The following is a 15,876-nucleotide window of genomic DNA, read 5'->3' as shown; positions in this document are numbered from 1 at the left end:
AGAGACAGAATTTCGTGGCTCTGGAATTAAGCCATTTTTTCTTCAATGCTGACTACCACCATCATTTTTATGCAGAGCCCTCCCTCCACCTAGCCAAATCTTTTTTAGCCTGATGAACTCTGCTGGCCTGACCCTGACTACTCCTTGAGTTCCTGTTCCACCACAAAGGTTTGCAGGCTCCATACATGTGTAGCGCCCTTGGTGTACCCTTAGACTTTTGCTGAGTGGCCTCAGGTTCAGCACTGGTTGAGTTTTAATATGAACACTCGTTATGAATACCACTTGTTCCTACCTTGTAACTGAGAACCTGCTCACGCAACTTGAATACTTCCAGAGGCTCTTTCAGTGACTGAGCCTATCAGGCATCCAGAAAGTGGAGGCAGATCTCAGGGTGCCTTGAGCCTTTTGCTGACCTGCTCCTGGGTGTGGTACTGGTGGAAGTCTCCCTTGCCTGGCCCCCTCCCATGTGCACCCAGGTTTAACAGACATAGCCACAGACTGTGGATCACTTTGTAGCTCCAAAGAGGTAGTCTAGGGCCAGTGGTAGGCAGCTTCTGATGTTGATCTGCACTAGAATCCCTTCTAAGTGGCTCCAGAACCAATACCCAGTGGCAGGTTTGAGAGCACATCAGAACATGACCCAATTAGATCCATAAGCAGCACTCCTAAAGGGATATCTTGGCAGGCACTAGACCCTTCTTGGGTGAGTTCTGTTTCATAAGATCAGCCCCTACATAGTAGCTCAACACTGTTGTCAGTATTGATCCTTACAGTCAGCCAGCCTGAGGGTCTGTCCCACCCATGGGTGGGCCCATAGCAATTCAGACTCAACTACAATATGAGGGTTTACATAACCCACATGAAGGACATTGGATTACCTGCCTCAGGTGATCAGGGAGATTGCATCACTGAACCTCATAGGACACCTACTACATATGGCCATCATATGGCCCTATTGAGACTGGGAGATGTAGAAGATCCACCTAATACACAAAAACAAATGCAGAGAGGGAGCCAAAATGGAGAGACAAATATGCCCCAAATGAAAGAATGGAATTTCCCAGAAAAATTAGCTAAATAAAATGGAGGCAAGCAGTCTATCAGATAGAGTTCAACACAATGGTTATAAGGATGTTCAGGGAGCATGGGGGAAGAATGGATGGATTGAGTGAGAGCTTAGAGAGATAGTAAGCATAGCAAAGGGCATAGAAGCCATCAAAAAGAATGAGTCAAATATGAAGAATACAATCTGAAATGAATACATTAGAAGGAATCAACAGAGGATTAGATGCAGCAGAGGAACAAATCATTAATCTGGAAGACAAGATAACAAATATACCCAATCAGAGCAGTGAAAACAGTGAATTTTAAAAGATGAGGACAGATTAAGGGGCCAGATACAATACCAAGGGTAGTAACATGCACAACCAGAAGGAAAATAGAGCAAGGGATTGATAACCTGTGTGAAGAAGTAATGACTGAAAACGTCCCTAAAATGGCAAAGAAAATAGGCATGCAATTCCAAAAAGGTCAGAGTTCCAAACAACATGATACCAAAGAGGCCCACATCAAGACATACCATAATTAAAATGGCAAATGTTAAGACAAAGAGATGATCTTAAAAGCAGCAAGGTAAAGATAGTTGTCTGCAAGGAGGGAGCTCTCATAAGACTTTCAGCTGACTTCTCAACAGAAGCATTTCAGGCTAGAAAGTATTGCCACAAAATATTCAAAGTGATGAGAAACAGAGCCTAACTACCCAGCAAAGGTGTCATTTACCTGGAATGGAAGGAGAAATAAAGAGCATCCCAGACAAGAAAAGGCTGAAGTAGTTCATTATCACTAAACCAATATTAAAGAAAAGTTGAACGTCTTAAAAATAAACAAAATAATTATAAAAAATAAAATGTCAATAGCCATAGACCTATCAAAAATCACTTTAAATGAAAATGGATTAAATGCTCCAATCAGAGGACATAGGTTAGCTGAATGGAAGAGAACAAGATCCACCCTGGCTGGGCGGCTCAGTTGGAGTGTTGTCCCATACACTAAAAGCTTGTGGGTTTGATTCCCTGTCAGAACACGTACCTAGGTTGCAGGTTTGATCCCCAGTTAGGGCACGTATGGAAAGTAACTGATCAACATTTCTCTCTCTCAAAAATCATTGAACATATCTTTGGTGAAGATAAAAAAATTTTAAAAAGTCAAGACCCATATATAACCTGTCTACAAGAGACACATCTCAGAATGAAATACACACACAGACTGTAAAGGGACAGAAAAATATGTATTACAGATGGAAACAAGCTGGAGCAGCAATACTTATATTAGACTTTAAATACAAAATAGATTTTAAAACAAGGGCTGTTACAAAAGACAAAGACGGACATTACATAATGGTAAAGAAATCAAGCAGGAAGCTGTAACCCATGTAGATATTTATGTACCCAAGATAGGAAGACCTAAATATATAAAGCAAATCTTGATGGACATAAAGGGAGAGATTGACAGTAATATGGAGTAGGGGGTTTTAATATCCCATTGACATCTATCCCTAAGATCTGGATAGATCTTCCAGACAGAAAATCAAAAAGGAAACAACCTGAAACTATACACTAGACCAGACGATTTTAATCAATAATTTCAGAGCCTCTCACCCCAAAGCAGCAGAATATACATTCTTTCCAAGTACACTGGAACGTTTTCCAGGATAAACCACATGTTAGGACACAAAACAAGTCTCAGTAAATTCAAGAAGATTGAAATCAAATATCTTCTCTGACCTTGACAATGGTGTGAAACTAGAAATCAATTACATTACAACCCCCCCCCCCGAAAAACACATAAACACATGGAGGCTAAATAACATGTTATTAAACAGTGAAATCAAAGAAGACATCAAAAGATATCTTGAGACAAATGAAAGTGAAAACATAACCCAAAATTTATGGGACACAGTTAAAGCAGTCCTAAGAGGGAAATTCATAGCCATATTGGACTACTTTAAAAAAAAATTAAATTAACAAACCTTATACCTAAAGGAACTAGAAAAACTACCGAAAGTGAGTAGATGGAAATAGTAAAGATTGGAGTGGAAATAAACAAAATAGAGTTTAAAAAATTTGAAAGATCAAAGAAACTGAGAGCTGGTTCTTTGAAAAGATAAATGAGATGTATAAACCTTTAACCAAACTCAAGAAAAAAAGGAGACCTAAATAAATAAAATCAGAAATTAAAGAGGAAAAGTAGTAACTGACACCACAGAAATACAAAGGAATATAAGAAAATATTATGAACAACTATATGTCAACAAAATGGACAATCTGAAAGAAACAGATGAATTCCTAGTTACATACAATCTTCCAAAACAGAATCAAGAAGAAACTGAACATCTGAACATATTACAACGAATGAAATTGAAGCAGTAATCAAAAAACTTCAGCAAACAAAAGTCCTGATGGCTTTACAGGTGAATTTACCAAACATTCAAAGAATAACTAACACCTATCCTCTAATTATTCCAGAAAATTCAAGAGAAGGAAGGACTTCAAGTTCATTTTACTAGGCCAGCATTATTTTAGTTTCAAAACCAGATAAAGTCACTTCAAAGAAAGAAATTATAGGCCAGTATTTCTAGTAAACATAGATGCAAATATCCTCAACAAAATATTAACTGAATCCAGCAATACATTAAAAAGATCATGCACCATGATCAGGTGAGATTTATTCTGGAATGCAAGATTGGTATAATATCTGCAAATCAATTAATGTGATATATCACATAAACAAAAATAAGGATAAAATTCATATGCTCATATCAGTATATGGAGAAAATCACTTGACAACACTCAGTGCCAATTCTAATAAAAACTCTCAGCAAAGTGGAAATAGAAGGAACATAACTCAACCTACTAAAGCCCATGTATGAGAAACCCACGGCCAACATATGCAATGGGGAAAAACTAAAAGTGTTTCCCTTAAGATCAGGAGCAAGACAGGATTGTTTGCTTTTACCACTCTTATTCAACGTATCATTCAAAGTCTTAGCCTCCTTAGTCAGACCAACAAGAAGAAATAAAAGGCATCTAAATTGGAAAGGAAGAAGTAAAATTGTCAATATTTGCAGATGAGATGATACTGTATAAGAATACCCTAAAGATTCCACCAAAACCTATTGGAACTGATAAATAAATTCAGTAAAGTAGCAGGATACAGGATTTATATTCAGAATCCATTTCATTTTTATATACCAATGCCTAACTGTCACAAATGGAAACTAAAAAAATAATCCCATTTACAATTTCATAAAAAAAACCTAAACAAACCCTAGGAGTAAATTTAATCAAGGATGTAAAAGACCTGTACTTGGAAAACTTCAAGGTACTGAAGAAATTAATTGTATAAGATATAAATGGAAGCATATATTGTGCACATGGATAGGAAGAATTAACATTAAAATATCCATACTACCCAAAAGCAATTTAGAGAGTCAACACAATTCCTATCAAAATACCAATGGTGTATTTCACAGAACTAGAACAAATAATAAAAAAACTATACATGTTCACGAAAAACCCTGGATAGCATCAGCAGTCTTGAAAAAGAACAGATTTGGAGTTATCATACTACCTGATAACAAACTATATTACAAGGCCTTAGTAATCAAAATAGTATGGTAATGGAATAAAAACAGTCATAGATCAGTGGCACAGAGCAGAGACCCCAGCAATAAACTCATGCCTGTCCAGTCAATTACTAGGCTACAAGAGAGGCAAGGACATACAATGAGGTAAAGAAAATCTATTCAATAAATGTTGCTTGGAATATTGTACAGATACACACAACAAAAGTAAAACCAGATCACCTTTTTACACTACATGCAAGAGTAAACTCAAAATTGATTTAATACTTAAATGTAAGACAACTATAAAACTCATAGAAAATATAGGTATAAAATCTCTTCACATTTTTCTTAGCAATATTTTTTTGCTATATCTCTTTATGCAAGGGATATGAAATTTAAAAAATACACAAATAGGGCTTCATCATACTAAAAGATTTGCACCTCAAAGGAGACCATTGACAAAATGGAAAGACAAGCACTGACTCACGTGGCTTGCATGGGTGTCATCCTGCAACATGCAAGGTTGCAGGTTTGATTCCCAGTCAGGGTATATGCCTAGGTTGTTGGTTTGGTCCTTGGTGGTGCTTATGAGAGGCAGCTGATCGAGATTTCTCTTTCACATTGATGTTTCTCACCTTTCCTCCCTCCCTTCTCTCTAAAAAAGGAAGAAAGACAACTCACCGAATGAGAGAAGATATTTGCCAATAACACATCCGAAATGAGCTTACTATCCAAAATTTATAAAAAACTCATACTACTCAACACCAAGAAAAAACAAACAATTCAGCAATTCAATTAAAAGATGGGCAGAGGACTGGGGAATAGAACATATAGAGGATATACAGATGGCCAAGAGACATGTGAAAAGATGTTCAACATCACTAATCATCAAAAATGCAAATTAAAACTACAATGAGTTGTCAGCTCACACCTGTTGGAATTGCTATTTCAGTAAATCTATAAATGACAGGTGTTGGCGAGGGTATAAAGAAAGGGGACTTCTTGTGCACTGTTGGTTGAGAATGCAGATGTTACAACCACTGGGAAAATAGTATGTAGGTTCATTAAAAAATTAAAAGACCATATATACCTCTGCGTTCACTGCAGCATTATTTACAAAAGCCATGATGTGGAATGAATCCAGGTCAACAGATGAGTGGACAAAAAAGTGATGGGACATAAATAAAATGGAATATTACTTGGCCATAAAACAATGAAATCTTACCATTTTTGATAGCATGGGTGGACCTAGATGGTATTATGCTAAGTAAAATAAGCCATCGTGAGAAAGATAAATATCACATGATTTCACTTACATGTGGTATTGAAAGAACAAAATAAATGGGCAAATAAAATGGAAACAGACTCAGACATAGAGAGCAGGTTGGTGGTTGCCAGAGGGCAGAGGTGTTAGGGGACTGGGTGAAAGAAGTGAAGGGATTAAGAAGTAAAAATTGGCAGTTGAAAAATAGGCACGGGGATGTCAAAGACAGCATAGAGAATATAGTCAGTAATATTGCAATAACTATGTCTGGTGATAATATTGGGCGGAACATTTTGTAAAGTATATGATTGTCCAATCAGTATGCTATACACCTGAAACCAATACAAAATAATATTGAAAGTAAAGTGCAGTTGAATAAAAATTTAATTGGTACTTCCAAATTGTTCTTCAGAATGCCTTTACTTGTTTATACTCTCACAAGGGTATATGAATTTCTTCACAACTTTGCCAATTTATTAATATTAAGCTATAATTTCTTTTGCCTAATGGGTGTGTGTGAAATAATATCTTGTCCTAGTTTGTTTTCCCTTGATTATGAATGAGTTGAGGATGCTTTTTATTGGTATTTTAGTTGTCATTCATGTTTTTGCAAGTCATTGCTTTGTGACTTGCCCATTTTTCTATTCTGTTTTCTTTTTCTATTGATTTGTTGGAATTTGCCTGAAGTAGGTTGAAAAACATTTTATCCTCCTTTCTTATATAGAAAATTTAAATTTTGATGAAGTCATATTTCTAAATCTTTTCCTTGGCTTTATTCAGGTTAAATACTTTTCTTAAATTAGTAGTTTATTATTTTTTAAATTAGGAATGTTGATTTGGGGGGATGACCTTTTACTGTCTGACATAATAACTTGTTAATATAGTGAATGATTTTAATGAATTTCTGAACATTGAACCTTCATTAAATTCTTTGGATAAAATCTACATGGTGATGATTTATTCTCCTTCAAAAACTACTAACACCAATTTTTTGGTAATGTATTTGTGCATTATACTCATAAGTTAGAATTATAGAATATGTCTTTCTAACTTCCTCTCTGTTTCTGCCTTTTCCTTTCCTTTCTCTCATTTTCTTTTTTTCCTTTATAATTTTTGATATTGGATAATGTTGTTTTTATCATTATCCAATGATAATGATAAAATCCAAAGCTTAAGAAAGCTTTTCTCCTTTGCTAAACTCTATAATGGTTATGTGGTATAAAAATGAATAATCCAAAACTACTTGGTAAATGTTTTCTAGTTATTTCCAATTAATTTATTTAAGTGTAGCAGTTTTCTTTAGATTGGTCTTTGACTGCTCTGTAGTTTTTTCCCGTAGTTAATTTGTATGTTCAGGTTTTTGCTAATTTATAGTTTCTTAGAAAATTGCCCATTTCCAATATATTTTCACCTTTGTTAGATTAAATACATATTGTTTTTCTTTAATTAAAAAACTAATATTATTTTTTTAATGTTATGCATTGTAGTACAATGATCTGCTTTATTGGTCTTTTTCAATGACAATTTTGGTTGTTTTTATTTATTTCCCATCCTTATCTGTTCATTTTAGCCTCTATATAGTTAATCTGCACTTTTATTTTTATAAATCATTTGTTTGTTTAGTTTGTTTTTTATTATTTTGTACTTTTTCCTGTGATGATTTCAAACTTACAAAAAAGTTGCCAGGATAGGTCAAGGTACTTCCATATACTCTACCCACATTTACCAGCTGCGGTTGACACTTGAACAAAGTGGGGGTTAGGGATGTGGACATCCCTCCCACGTGAAAATCGGTGTATCTTGTAACTCCCTGACTCAAATTAACTACTGATAGCCTACTGTTGATTAGAAGCTTTACTGACAACATAAATAGTGGATTAACACATATTTTGTATATGTATAATATTGCATGAATTCATGACATACATAACTTCTAATTTTTTTAATATTTCTAGGCTTTGTGGTTTGTATGCAAGTTTTTTCAAATTGTTGGAAATATTTAAAAAAATTCCAGTATATTTATTGAGAGATACACTAGACTTCCAGTATATTTACTGAAAATCCATGTATGAGTGAACCCAAGCAATTTAAATCAGGGGTCAGTGTACTTACAGTTAGCCCCATTTATTTACTTTCCACCGGCTCAACTGAGGTGTAATTGGCAAAAGCGTATGTAAAGTGTACAGAAGATCCAGAGACACGTGAAAAAGATGCTCGATATCGCTAGCTATCAGAGAGATGCAAATTAAAACCACAATGAGATACCACTTTACACCAGTCAGAATGGCTATCATAAACAAAGCAACAAACAACAAATGTTGGAGAGATTGTGGGGAAAAGGGGTCCCTAGTTCACTGTTGGTGGGAGTGCAGACTGGTACAACCATTATGGAAAACAGTATGGAATTTTCTCAGAAAAACTAAAAATGGACCTGCCTTTTGACCCAGCAATTCCACTGCTGGGATTATATCCTAAGAACCCTAAAACACCAATCCCAAAGAACCTATGCACCCCAATGTTCAAAGCAGCACAATTTACAATAGCCAAGAGCTGGAAGCAACTTAGGTGCCTGTCAATAAATGAATGGATCAAAAAATTATGGTACATATACACAATGGAATTCTATGCAGCAGAAAGAAGGGAGCTCCTACCCTTTGCAACAGCATAGATGGAACTGGAAAGCATTATGCTGAGTGAAATAAGCCAGGCGTTGAAAGACAAATACCATATGATCTCACCTTTAACAGGAAGCTAAACAACAAAATAAGCAAGCAAAATAAAAACAATGACACTGAAATACAGAATAGGGGGACAGTGACCAGAGGGGAGAGGGGAGGGAATTTCAGAGGAAAAAGGGGAAGGATTTACAGGAACTGGTATAAAGGACACATGGACAACAACTAAGGGGGGTGGAAATGGAAGGGAGGTGGGGAGCACTGGGGGGGGTGGGCTGGGATTGGAGTAAAAGACAGAAAACTGTACTTGAAAAATAATTAAATAAAAATTGATTTAAAAAAGTATGTGAAGTGTACAGTGTGATCATTCAATAGACATATGTATTTTGAAGTGATTGCCACAATTGAGTTAATTAGCACATCCCTAACCTCACATAGTTACCTTTTTTTTCAAGTTTGATACCACAAAACAATTTCTACTCTCTTAGAAACTTTCAGGTATACAATACAGTGTTATTGACTACAGTTGTATATGCCATACATTAGATCCTCAGAACTTACTCATTTTATAACTAGAAGATTGTACTTTAGCATTCTCTGATTGTTTTTATTTTTGTATATTAATTTTTGAGAACCACTTGAGTGTGAATTGGAGGAATTTTGCTCAGTTACTTCTAATTACTTAAGTATGTTAATTTTAAAAACCACAGTACAGGTACCAAAATCAGGAAGTTTAATAGTGATACAGTATTACTATCTAATTCATATTTAGATTTCATCAGTTGTTCAAACAGACCTTTAAAAATATTCTATGATAGGATCTAAGTAAGATATGCATTGCATTTAGTTGTCTCTTTAGTGTCATTTAATCTGGAACATTTCATCAGCCTGTTGAGTTTCTTGACTTTGACATCATTGAAGTATAGGCCAGGTGTCCCCCCACACCCCCCAATAGCTCTCAATTTAGATGTATCTGATTATATTAGTTGAAGTTATACATTTTTGGTAGAAATACCACAGATGTAATAATGTGTTCTTAGTGCATTATGTCAGGAGTCACTTGATGTCATTTGTTTATACTGATGTTTGCAAGGCTTCTTCACTCTAAAGTTATTGTTTCCTTATAATTAATTAGTAATCTTTTAGGAGACATTCGGTGATGATGTAAATGTCTGTCCTCATCAACTTTTTGCTTTTGGGTTTATTGTATTCTATTTTTAGCCTGTCATATTGAAAGCTTAGTTTATTACAGCTTTTTAAAAAAGGTTTTATTTATTCATTTTTAGAGAGAGGGGAAGAGAAGAAGAAAGAGGGAGAGAAGTATCAACGTGTGGTTGCCTCTCATGTGTCCCTTGCTGGGAACTAGCCTGCAACCCAGGCATGTGCCCTGACTGGGTGGGCATCAGACCGCGGTTGTTTGGTTCACAGGCCTGCACTCAAACCACTGAGCTACACCAGCCAGGGCAATTTTTCAGCTTTAATTTTTAAATTACTGAAGATTATAAATTTTTCTTAATATATATTTTTAACATATCAAGTAGGAGTACTTGCAGTAGGGTTGGGAATGAAAGGAAACTGTAGGTGGGAAGATTGTTTGTAATAATCTGCTACTAGTAAACTGGCAATAAGAGCTGAATGGAATATTTTAAAGTTGTCCCAAATCACCCATGTCTTAACAGAAGTTTTTTTTAATCCTTACCCAAGGACACGCTTATTGATTTTAGAGAGAGGGAAGGGAGATAGAAAGAGTAAAACATCGAGGTGAGAGAAACATGGATTGGTTGCTTTTCCTACATGTTCTGACTGAGGACCAAACAAACCCACAACCCAGGCATGTGCTCTGACTGGGAATTGAACCTGCAACCTTTCTGTCTATGAGATGGCACTCCAACCAAGTGACCCACACTGGCCAGGGCTTGACAAAATGTTTTTAGTCTTGATTTGAAGAACAAAATATATGGTTTATGATTGTAATTGTTACAACTATGAGTAATGATAAATTCTTGAAAATTACAAAATTAAGTTGCTATTTCTTTAGTGCCTCTGGTACCTTGGGACTTGTGTAATATGCAACTATCCCAGATCACATTTTTACTTTACCATGTCAGGAGCAGTGGCGGTGGCGTGGAAGAATCCTGTTTCGAGTTGGTTTACTGCTATGCTCCACTGTTTTGGTGGAGGAATTTTATCCTGTGTACTGCTTGCAGAGCCTCCATTGAAGTTTCTTGCAAACAACACTAATGTGTTACTAGCATCTTCAATCTGGTAAGCTGCCATTGTTGTCAACTATTAGACATTTAAAACGTTGTTTTATAAATTATCAGTAAATGGAATTTAAAAATGTATTTTATGTTCTTAAAAGTTAATGCATGTGCAAAGAGGGAACTCAATCCCCAAAGTATGTCTCTTTCCTACCCTCTTCTCCATTATCCTACCCCAGAGATGGTTATTGTTATCATTGTTTTAATGTATCTTTAGTGGAAGCATTTCAGATATCAAAGAGCACCAAGTATTTGGCCCCAAGCAGTTTATCTTGTGAACCTACCCATTCACACAGATATACAACAGGGTAAAAATCAAGAACGTGACCGACTACACCAAAGTCCAAGTGATTTTGATTCATATATAATTGTTCTTTTCATATTCTGTTGGATTTTTTGGAGCCTTATGAGATTTAACATTAATTTATTTTGAATTTCATTTTGAACTGAAGAAAAAATGTTAGTAGAAATTGCTGTGGATTCTTGCAAATCAAATTCAGTTATCCTTCAGAGGATTGACTCATTAAACTTTAAAAAATGGTATAATTCCAGTGAGACTGCTTTGTTATATCTAAAACAAACAACTATGCTTTTGATTAAAAAACCGTATCAATGAAACATATAGCATGTTAGTAATACTTAAAGTTTATTTTTACCTTGATAATTTTTAAATGAATATGTAACTAGTCTTAAAAGGAAATGTTATAAATAGTGTCAATGGGGAAAATTAATAGTGGGCACCTGAGGCAGTGGAAACTATTAGGAGTCTAATAATAAATGTAATAACTAATTTTTTTGCACTATTACCATATGTCAGCTAAATTCTTTATATTCCTTTTTTTATATTTAATCATGAGTCCTATGAGGACTTGATTTCTTCAGTGAACACTATGTTATGAAGATTCATCTCTGTTCTTGTGTGCAGCTATAATACATTCCCTCTCACTGCTCTATAATTCAGTATATTTATGTCTATATTTTGTTCTTCTGCTGATGAGCATTTTTAACAGTTCTGGTTTTAACAGTCATTCCAAAATAACAACAGTAGCAACCACTGATGTATTTACTGTGTCCCAGTTTTGTAAGTGCTTTACATATATTATCTTTCTTAAACCTTTGAAGAACACTGTAAGGTAGGTACTATTTTATTCTCATTTAACAGATAAGGTAACTCAGGCAAGAAGGGTTGCCCAAGATGTCTCAGATACCTAGGAATTGGAGCCAGGATTCAAACCTATGGTGTCTAGTTCTTTAGTCTATGCTTATGTAGTAGATTGTTTTGGATTCTGGAAATACAAATGTTGTCTTTGTTCTCATGGACCAAGACAAATATAAAATATAAAAGAATGATACTTGCTTGAAGATACAGTATATTTTACTATTTTTATGGAGTTAATGTTGAAAACATATTATAATCTTTGCTTGTTTTGATTTTAATTTGAGAGATAAAATGATGTTTGGAATTTACTTTAAACTCTAGCAAGCTAAACAAGGAGATTCTGTGAATGCACCTAACCCTAAAGGTCATCTTCAGCACAATTGCTCATAGTGCTCACATCTGGAGATTAGCACCATCTACTGGCAAAGGGAAAAAACTGTTTGGAAAACAGTGTACACTGTCATAAGATTTTTTCTTTTCAAAACTGTTTATGGGGGAAATAAATATGTTGTAATTTTTCTGTGTATTAATTTTTGTGTCCCTGTTTGTTTTCCTTAAACTTCAAGTATCTATTGTATACTGCACATTTGCATAACTGAGACTGCATTTTTATGAGGAAAAACATAAGAAAAGGTATAGTTTTATAGGGCTGTCATTCAGTAGTCTTTTTCAAATTATATGAAGTTATTAATATGTTAGAGTGATAAGAGAACAAAGGTGTCATACAGGGCTGATGTGAACTGTATTTGGTTTATAGTTCGGTTTTGTCTTAGTTCAGTAATACTGTCTTTGATTCAGAAGTGGAATTAACAGTAGAGTGAAAACAGAGTTCTCAGTGACTGACCATGGGAAGTTTCTGCTCAGTTCTTGGCACTAACCTAATTTCTACTTTCATCTTTCCTATTTAAACTGGTTTAGCTTTCATTCGTCAGTACTTAGCCTCCTGTTTTAGACTAACTTTTATTATTTAGCACTATTCTTTGTCATTTTCCCGCTTTAACTTAATTGACTTAAAATGGATGAGAAAAAAATGAATGAGATTTAATTTCCTTCTTGTTCCATTTCTTGTTTAGAATGGTCCATTTCTTATTTTCTGATGTTTTCTGAAGGCACTTTATGAGTTAAAAGTTCCTTAGATGTGACAATATTAGTTAAAAGTGAAATAATGATTTTTACAGGAGGGACAGTGTTGCTTAATGAGTATTGGTTGAGTGATTCCTTAAAGAAATTATAAGAAAAACTACCTTGTGTTATACAGCAGGAATGGTTGTTTGAGAAGCCATTAGTTTGATATGTTTACCGGTAAGTCTACTGAGCACAATAAACAGTTTTTCTTTTACCCTGTGACTATTAAACACTTGAAATGAGAACTGTTTCCTGTTTAAATGTTAGCTTATTATAGGTGTACTTTAGAGATATCAGATTAAATGGAATAAAGACTTATTCATTAAAAATAGTAACAACCAGAAATTTTAGGTTGTATATCATAATGTTACGTAGTTGAATATAAAAAGTTCAGGATTGCCCTTGTAATAGTATAGGTTTTTAACTCGTTGAAGATAGTCTCAGTGTACAGAATGAAAATTGGTTCATATGTATTTTTGTTTTTGTTATTTGTTTGAGTGTTTTAGTTTTGATACCATCCCTCTTTGTTAATCTGATCTACAGGGTATACCAAAATATTTTAATTTTATTTAAAAATGTATATTTTATTTATTTTTAGACAGAGGGGATGGGAAGGAGAAAGAGAGGGAGAGAAACATCAACATGTGGTTGCCTCTCCTGTGTCCCCTACTGGGGACCTGGCCTGCAACCCAGGCATGTGCCCTGACCAGGAATCGAACCGGCCACCCTTTGCTTCACAGGCCTGTGCTCAATCCACTGAGCTACACCAGCCAGGGCTAAAAATACATTTTGAAATTGTTTATTTAAGTGTAACTCATTTCCCCCCCAGTTTCTCATTGTTTTCTTGGAAATTTGTTCTATGTTTAAAGAGAGAAGTATATAGAGTCTTTCAAAATATTACACGAACATGTAAAATTTTTAAATCATGTCAGTCATTTTCAAAAAGCTTTATTACTACTCTTAAGTAACTTCTTTCTCTCTAGCTGATTCTTTGATTTGATTTGATATATTTTATATTTTGCCTGAAGATTCACTATTAATAAATTATTTAACTCGGGACTACTTTTCGTCATGCTGAGTTTAGGTGAGGGGAGAGCAAGATGAATTATTCCTGCTACCTAAAGTCTATTATAGTTTATATGAGCATCGCAGCCTTTATAAAGGGTGTGGCAGAAGTAGGTTTACAGTTGTGAGTATGCGACATGGTTCATTCTTGTATTATTGTTTAGTAATTATTGTATTTTCCACATTAGCAACTGTAAACCTACTTTTGCCCCCACCCTGTATATTCTAAAGAAAAATCTATTAAGAGCAATCTGTGTTTAGGCACAGGAACCAATTGTTTTAGTTGTACAGAGCCATTAGAATTTCTTTAGTCTGAACTGAGAATATTAAATAAAACAAAGACAAAGTGAAACTCTCAGAGTCAGTGTATAGAGCACTATTTGAGTGGAACGTTGAAGAATAAGGATTGGTAGGTGGAGATAAAGGGGAAAGAGTGCCTCAGGCTGAACAAACCATTGCATCTTGTACTGGGTCTCTGAAGCAGCATTTTGGCGAGTAGATTTCATATTCCATGCATACTTTCAGGAATTCCCACTTTATGAATCATGAGTTGCAATAAGATTAACAACTTCTTTTAGAAGAAATATAATACTTCTTTCATACAGTGTATTCCATATCTCTCCATTAGAGAGAAGATACGTTCTGCTTTAAGCACAATTGTCAGCTAGAGAGTATTTTAGGAACGGGACAGGGGGAGGGGAGTAGAGTGTTTTCCAATTTAACACTACTGCTAAACTGTTTGAACAGATGCTTAGAACAAATGAAGCATCAAAAAATAATTCATCTGAGGAGGAGTGAATTATTCTTAAACTAGTATCACGCTTTAATTGGTTAAAACTTAATCTTACTCAACCGAATTGAAGAACAAGCTTCATATTCTTTCAGCCTTATGAAAATATGTTTTCCCTTCACACAATCTGTCTCCTTGAGCACATGACCTTTCATCATATAGGTCCTGGTTTATGTACTGCACCAAGGGGCAGAGGTAAAGATGTTAGTGGAGTGGAAATGCAGCCCTTGCTTAGGTACCATGGGCCCTCTTCTAATTCCTTTCCCCAGAGGAGAAAAAAGGCACTGTATCTAGAGAAGTGATTATATTTTTGCTCTATTTTTTTAGTGGACTCAACACTTAGCTTCTAGAAGAGTATAGGCACAAAGTAGGAACTCAGTAAATACTTTTTGCGTAAATAGAGTATTCAGTAGTGGAAACAGGATGAAATTCTCCTATGATCATGACTTTTTGGCAGACTATTATATATACTTCATGTTATTTTCTAAAAAACTGACTCTACCCAATTTGTGGTGTTCTTGAAATCAAATTCTATGCTCATATGCAGTTTATATTTATGTTTGTTGAATTTTGCCAAATTGTTATTGCTGATATGCTATATTTTTATTTGTTTTGATTCTATTTATATATTAAAATATTTAAATTTTAATTTCAGGTATATTATTTTTTTTTGCCCATATGACCTAGTTTCCCAGGGCTATTCTTTCCTACCTGTTCAACTCTTGGCTGCAGGAATGAAGGAAGTGACCAGAACTTGGAAAATAGTAGGTGGAGTCACACATGCTAATAGCTATTACAAAAATGGCTGGATAGTCATGATAGCTATTGGATGGGCCCGAGGTAATGTTAACAGTGCATGTTCATAAATACTGTTATTGGTGTGCTACAACTACTGAACAGTTCTCTAGTTACA

At 34.9% G+C, this 15,876-nt stretch overlaps 1 protein-coding gene across 4 annotated transcripts in view; it reads left to right on the top strand.

The window, feature by feature from the left end:
- Nucleotides 1-15,876, top strand: part of TMEM38B (transmembrane protein 38B) — a 63,688-nt gene that overhangs the window by 22,273 nt on the left and 25,539 nt on the right. For 3 of the 4 annotated variants that reach the window (XM_053656487.1, XM_037152749.2, XM_037152746.2), the window contains exons 2-3: nucleotides 10,672-10,828; nucleotides 15,619-15,803. In XM_053656487.1, the coding sequence (XP_053512462.1) occupies nucleotides 10,722-10,828; nucleotides 15,619-15,803 (292 nt within the window). In that variant the 5' untranslated portion in view covers nucleotides 10,672-10,721. The remainder of the gene's footprint in view (nucleotides 1-10,671; nucleotides 10,829-15,618; nucleotides 15,804-15,876) is intronic. The other variant, XM_037152748.2, reaches the window with a different exon arrangement.

The sequence above is a fragment of the Artibeus jamaicensis genome, unplaced genomic scaffold (genome assembly GCF_021234435.1).
Source record: "Artibeus jamaicensis isolate MK-2021 breed Jamaican fruit bat unplaced genomic scaffold, CSHL_Jam_final scaffold_1964, whole genome shotgun sequence".
In the NCBI taxonomy this organism is placed as follows: Eukaryota; Metazoa; Chordata; class Mammalia; order Chiroptera; family Phyllostomidae; genus Artibeus; species Artibeus jamaicensis.
Note: the sequence above shows the minus strand (reverse complement) of the source record. Positions and strands in the feature narration are given on the sequence as shown.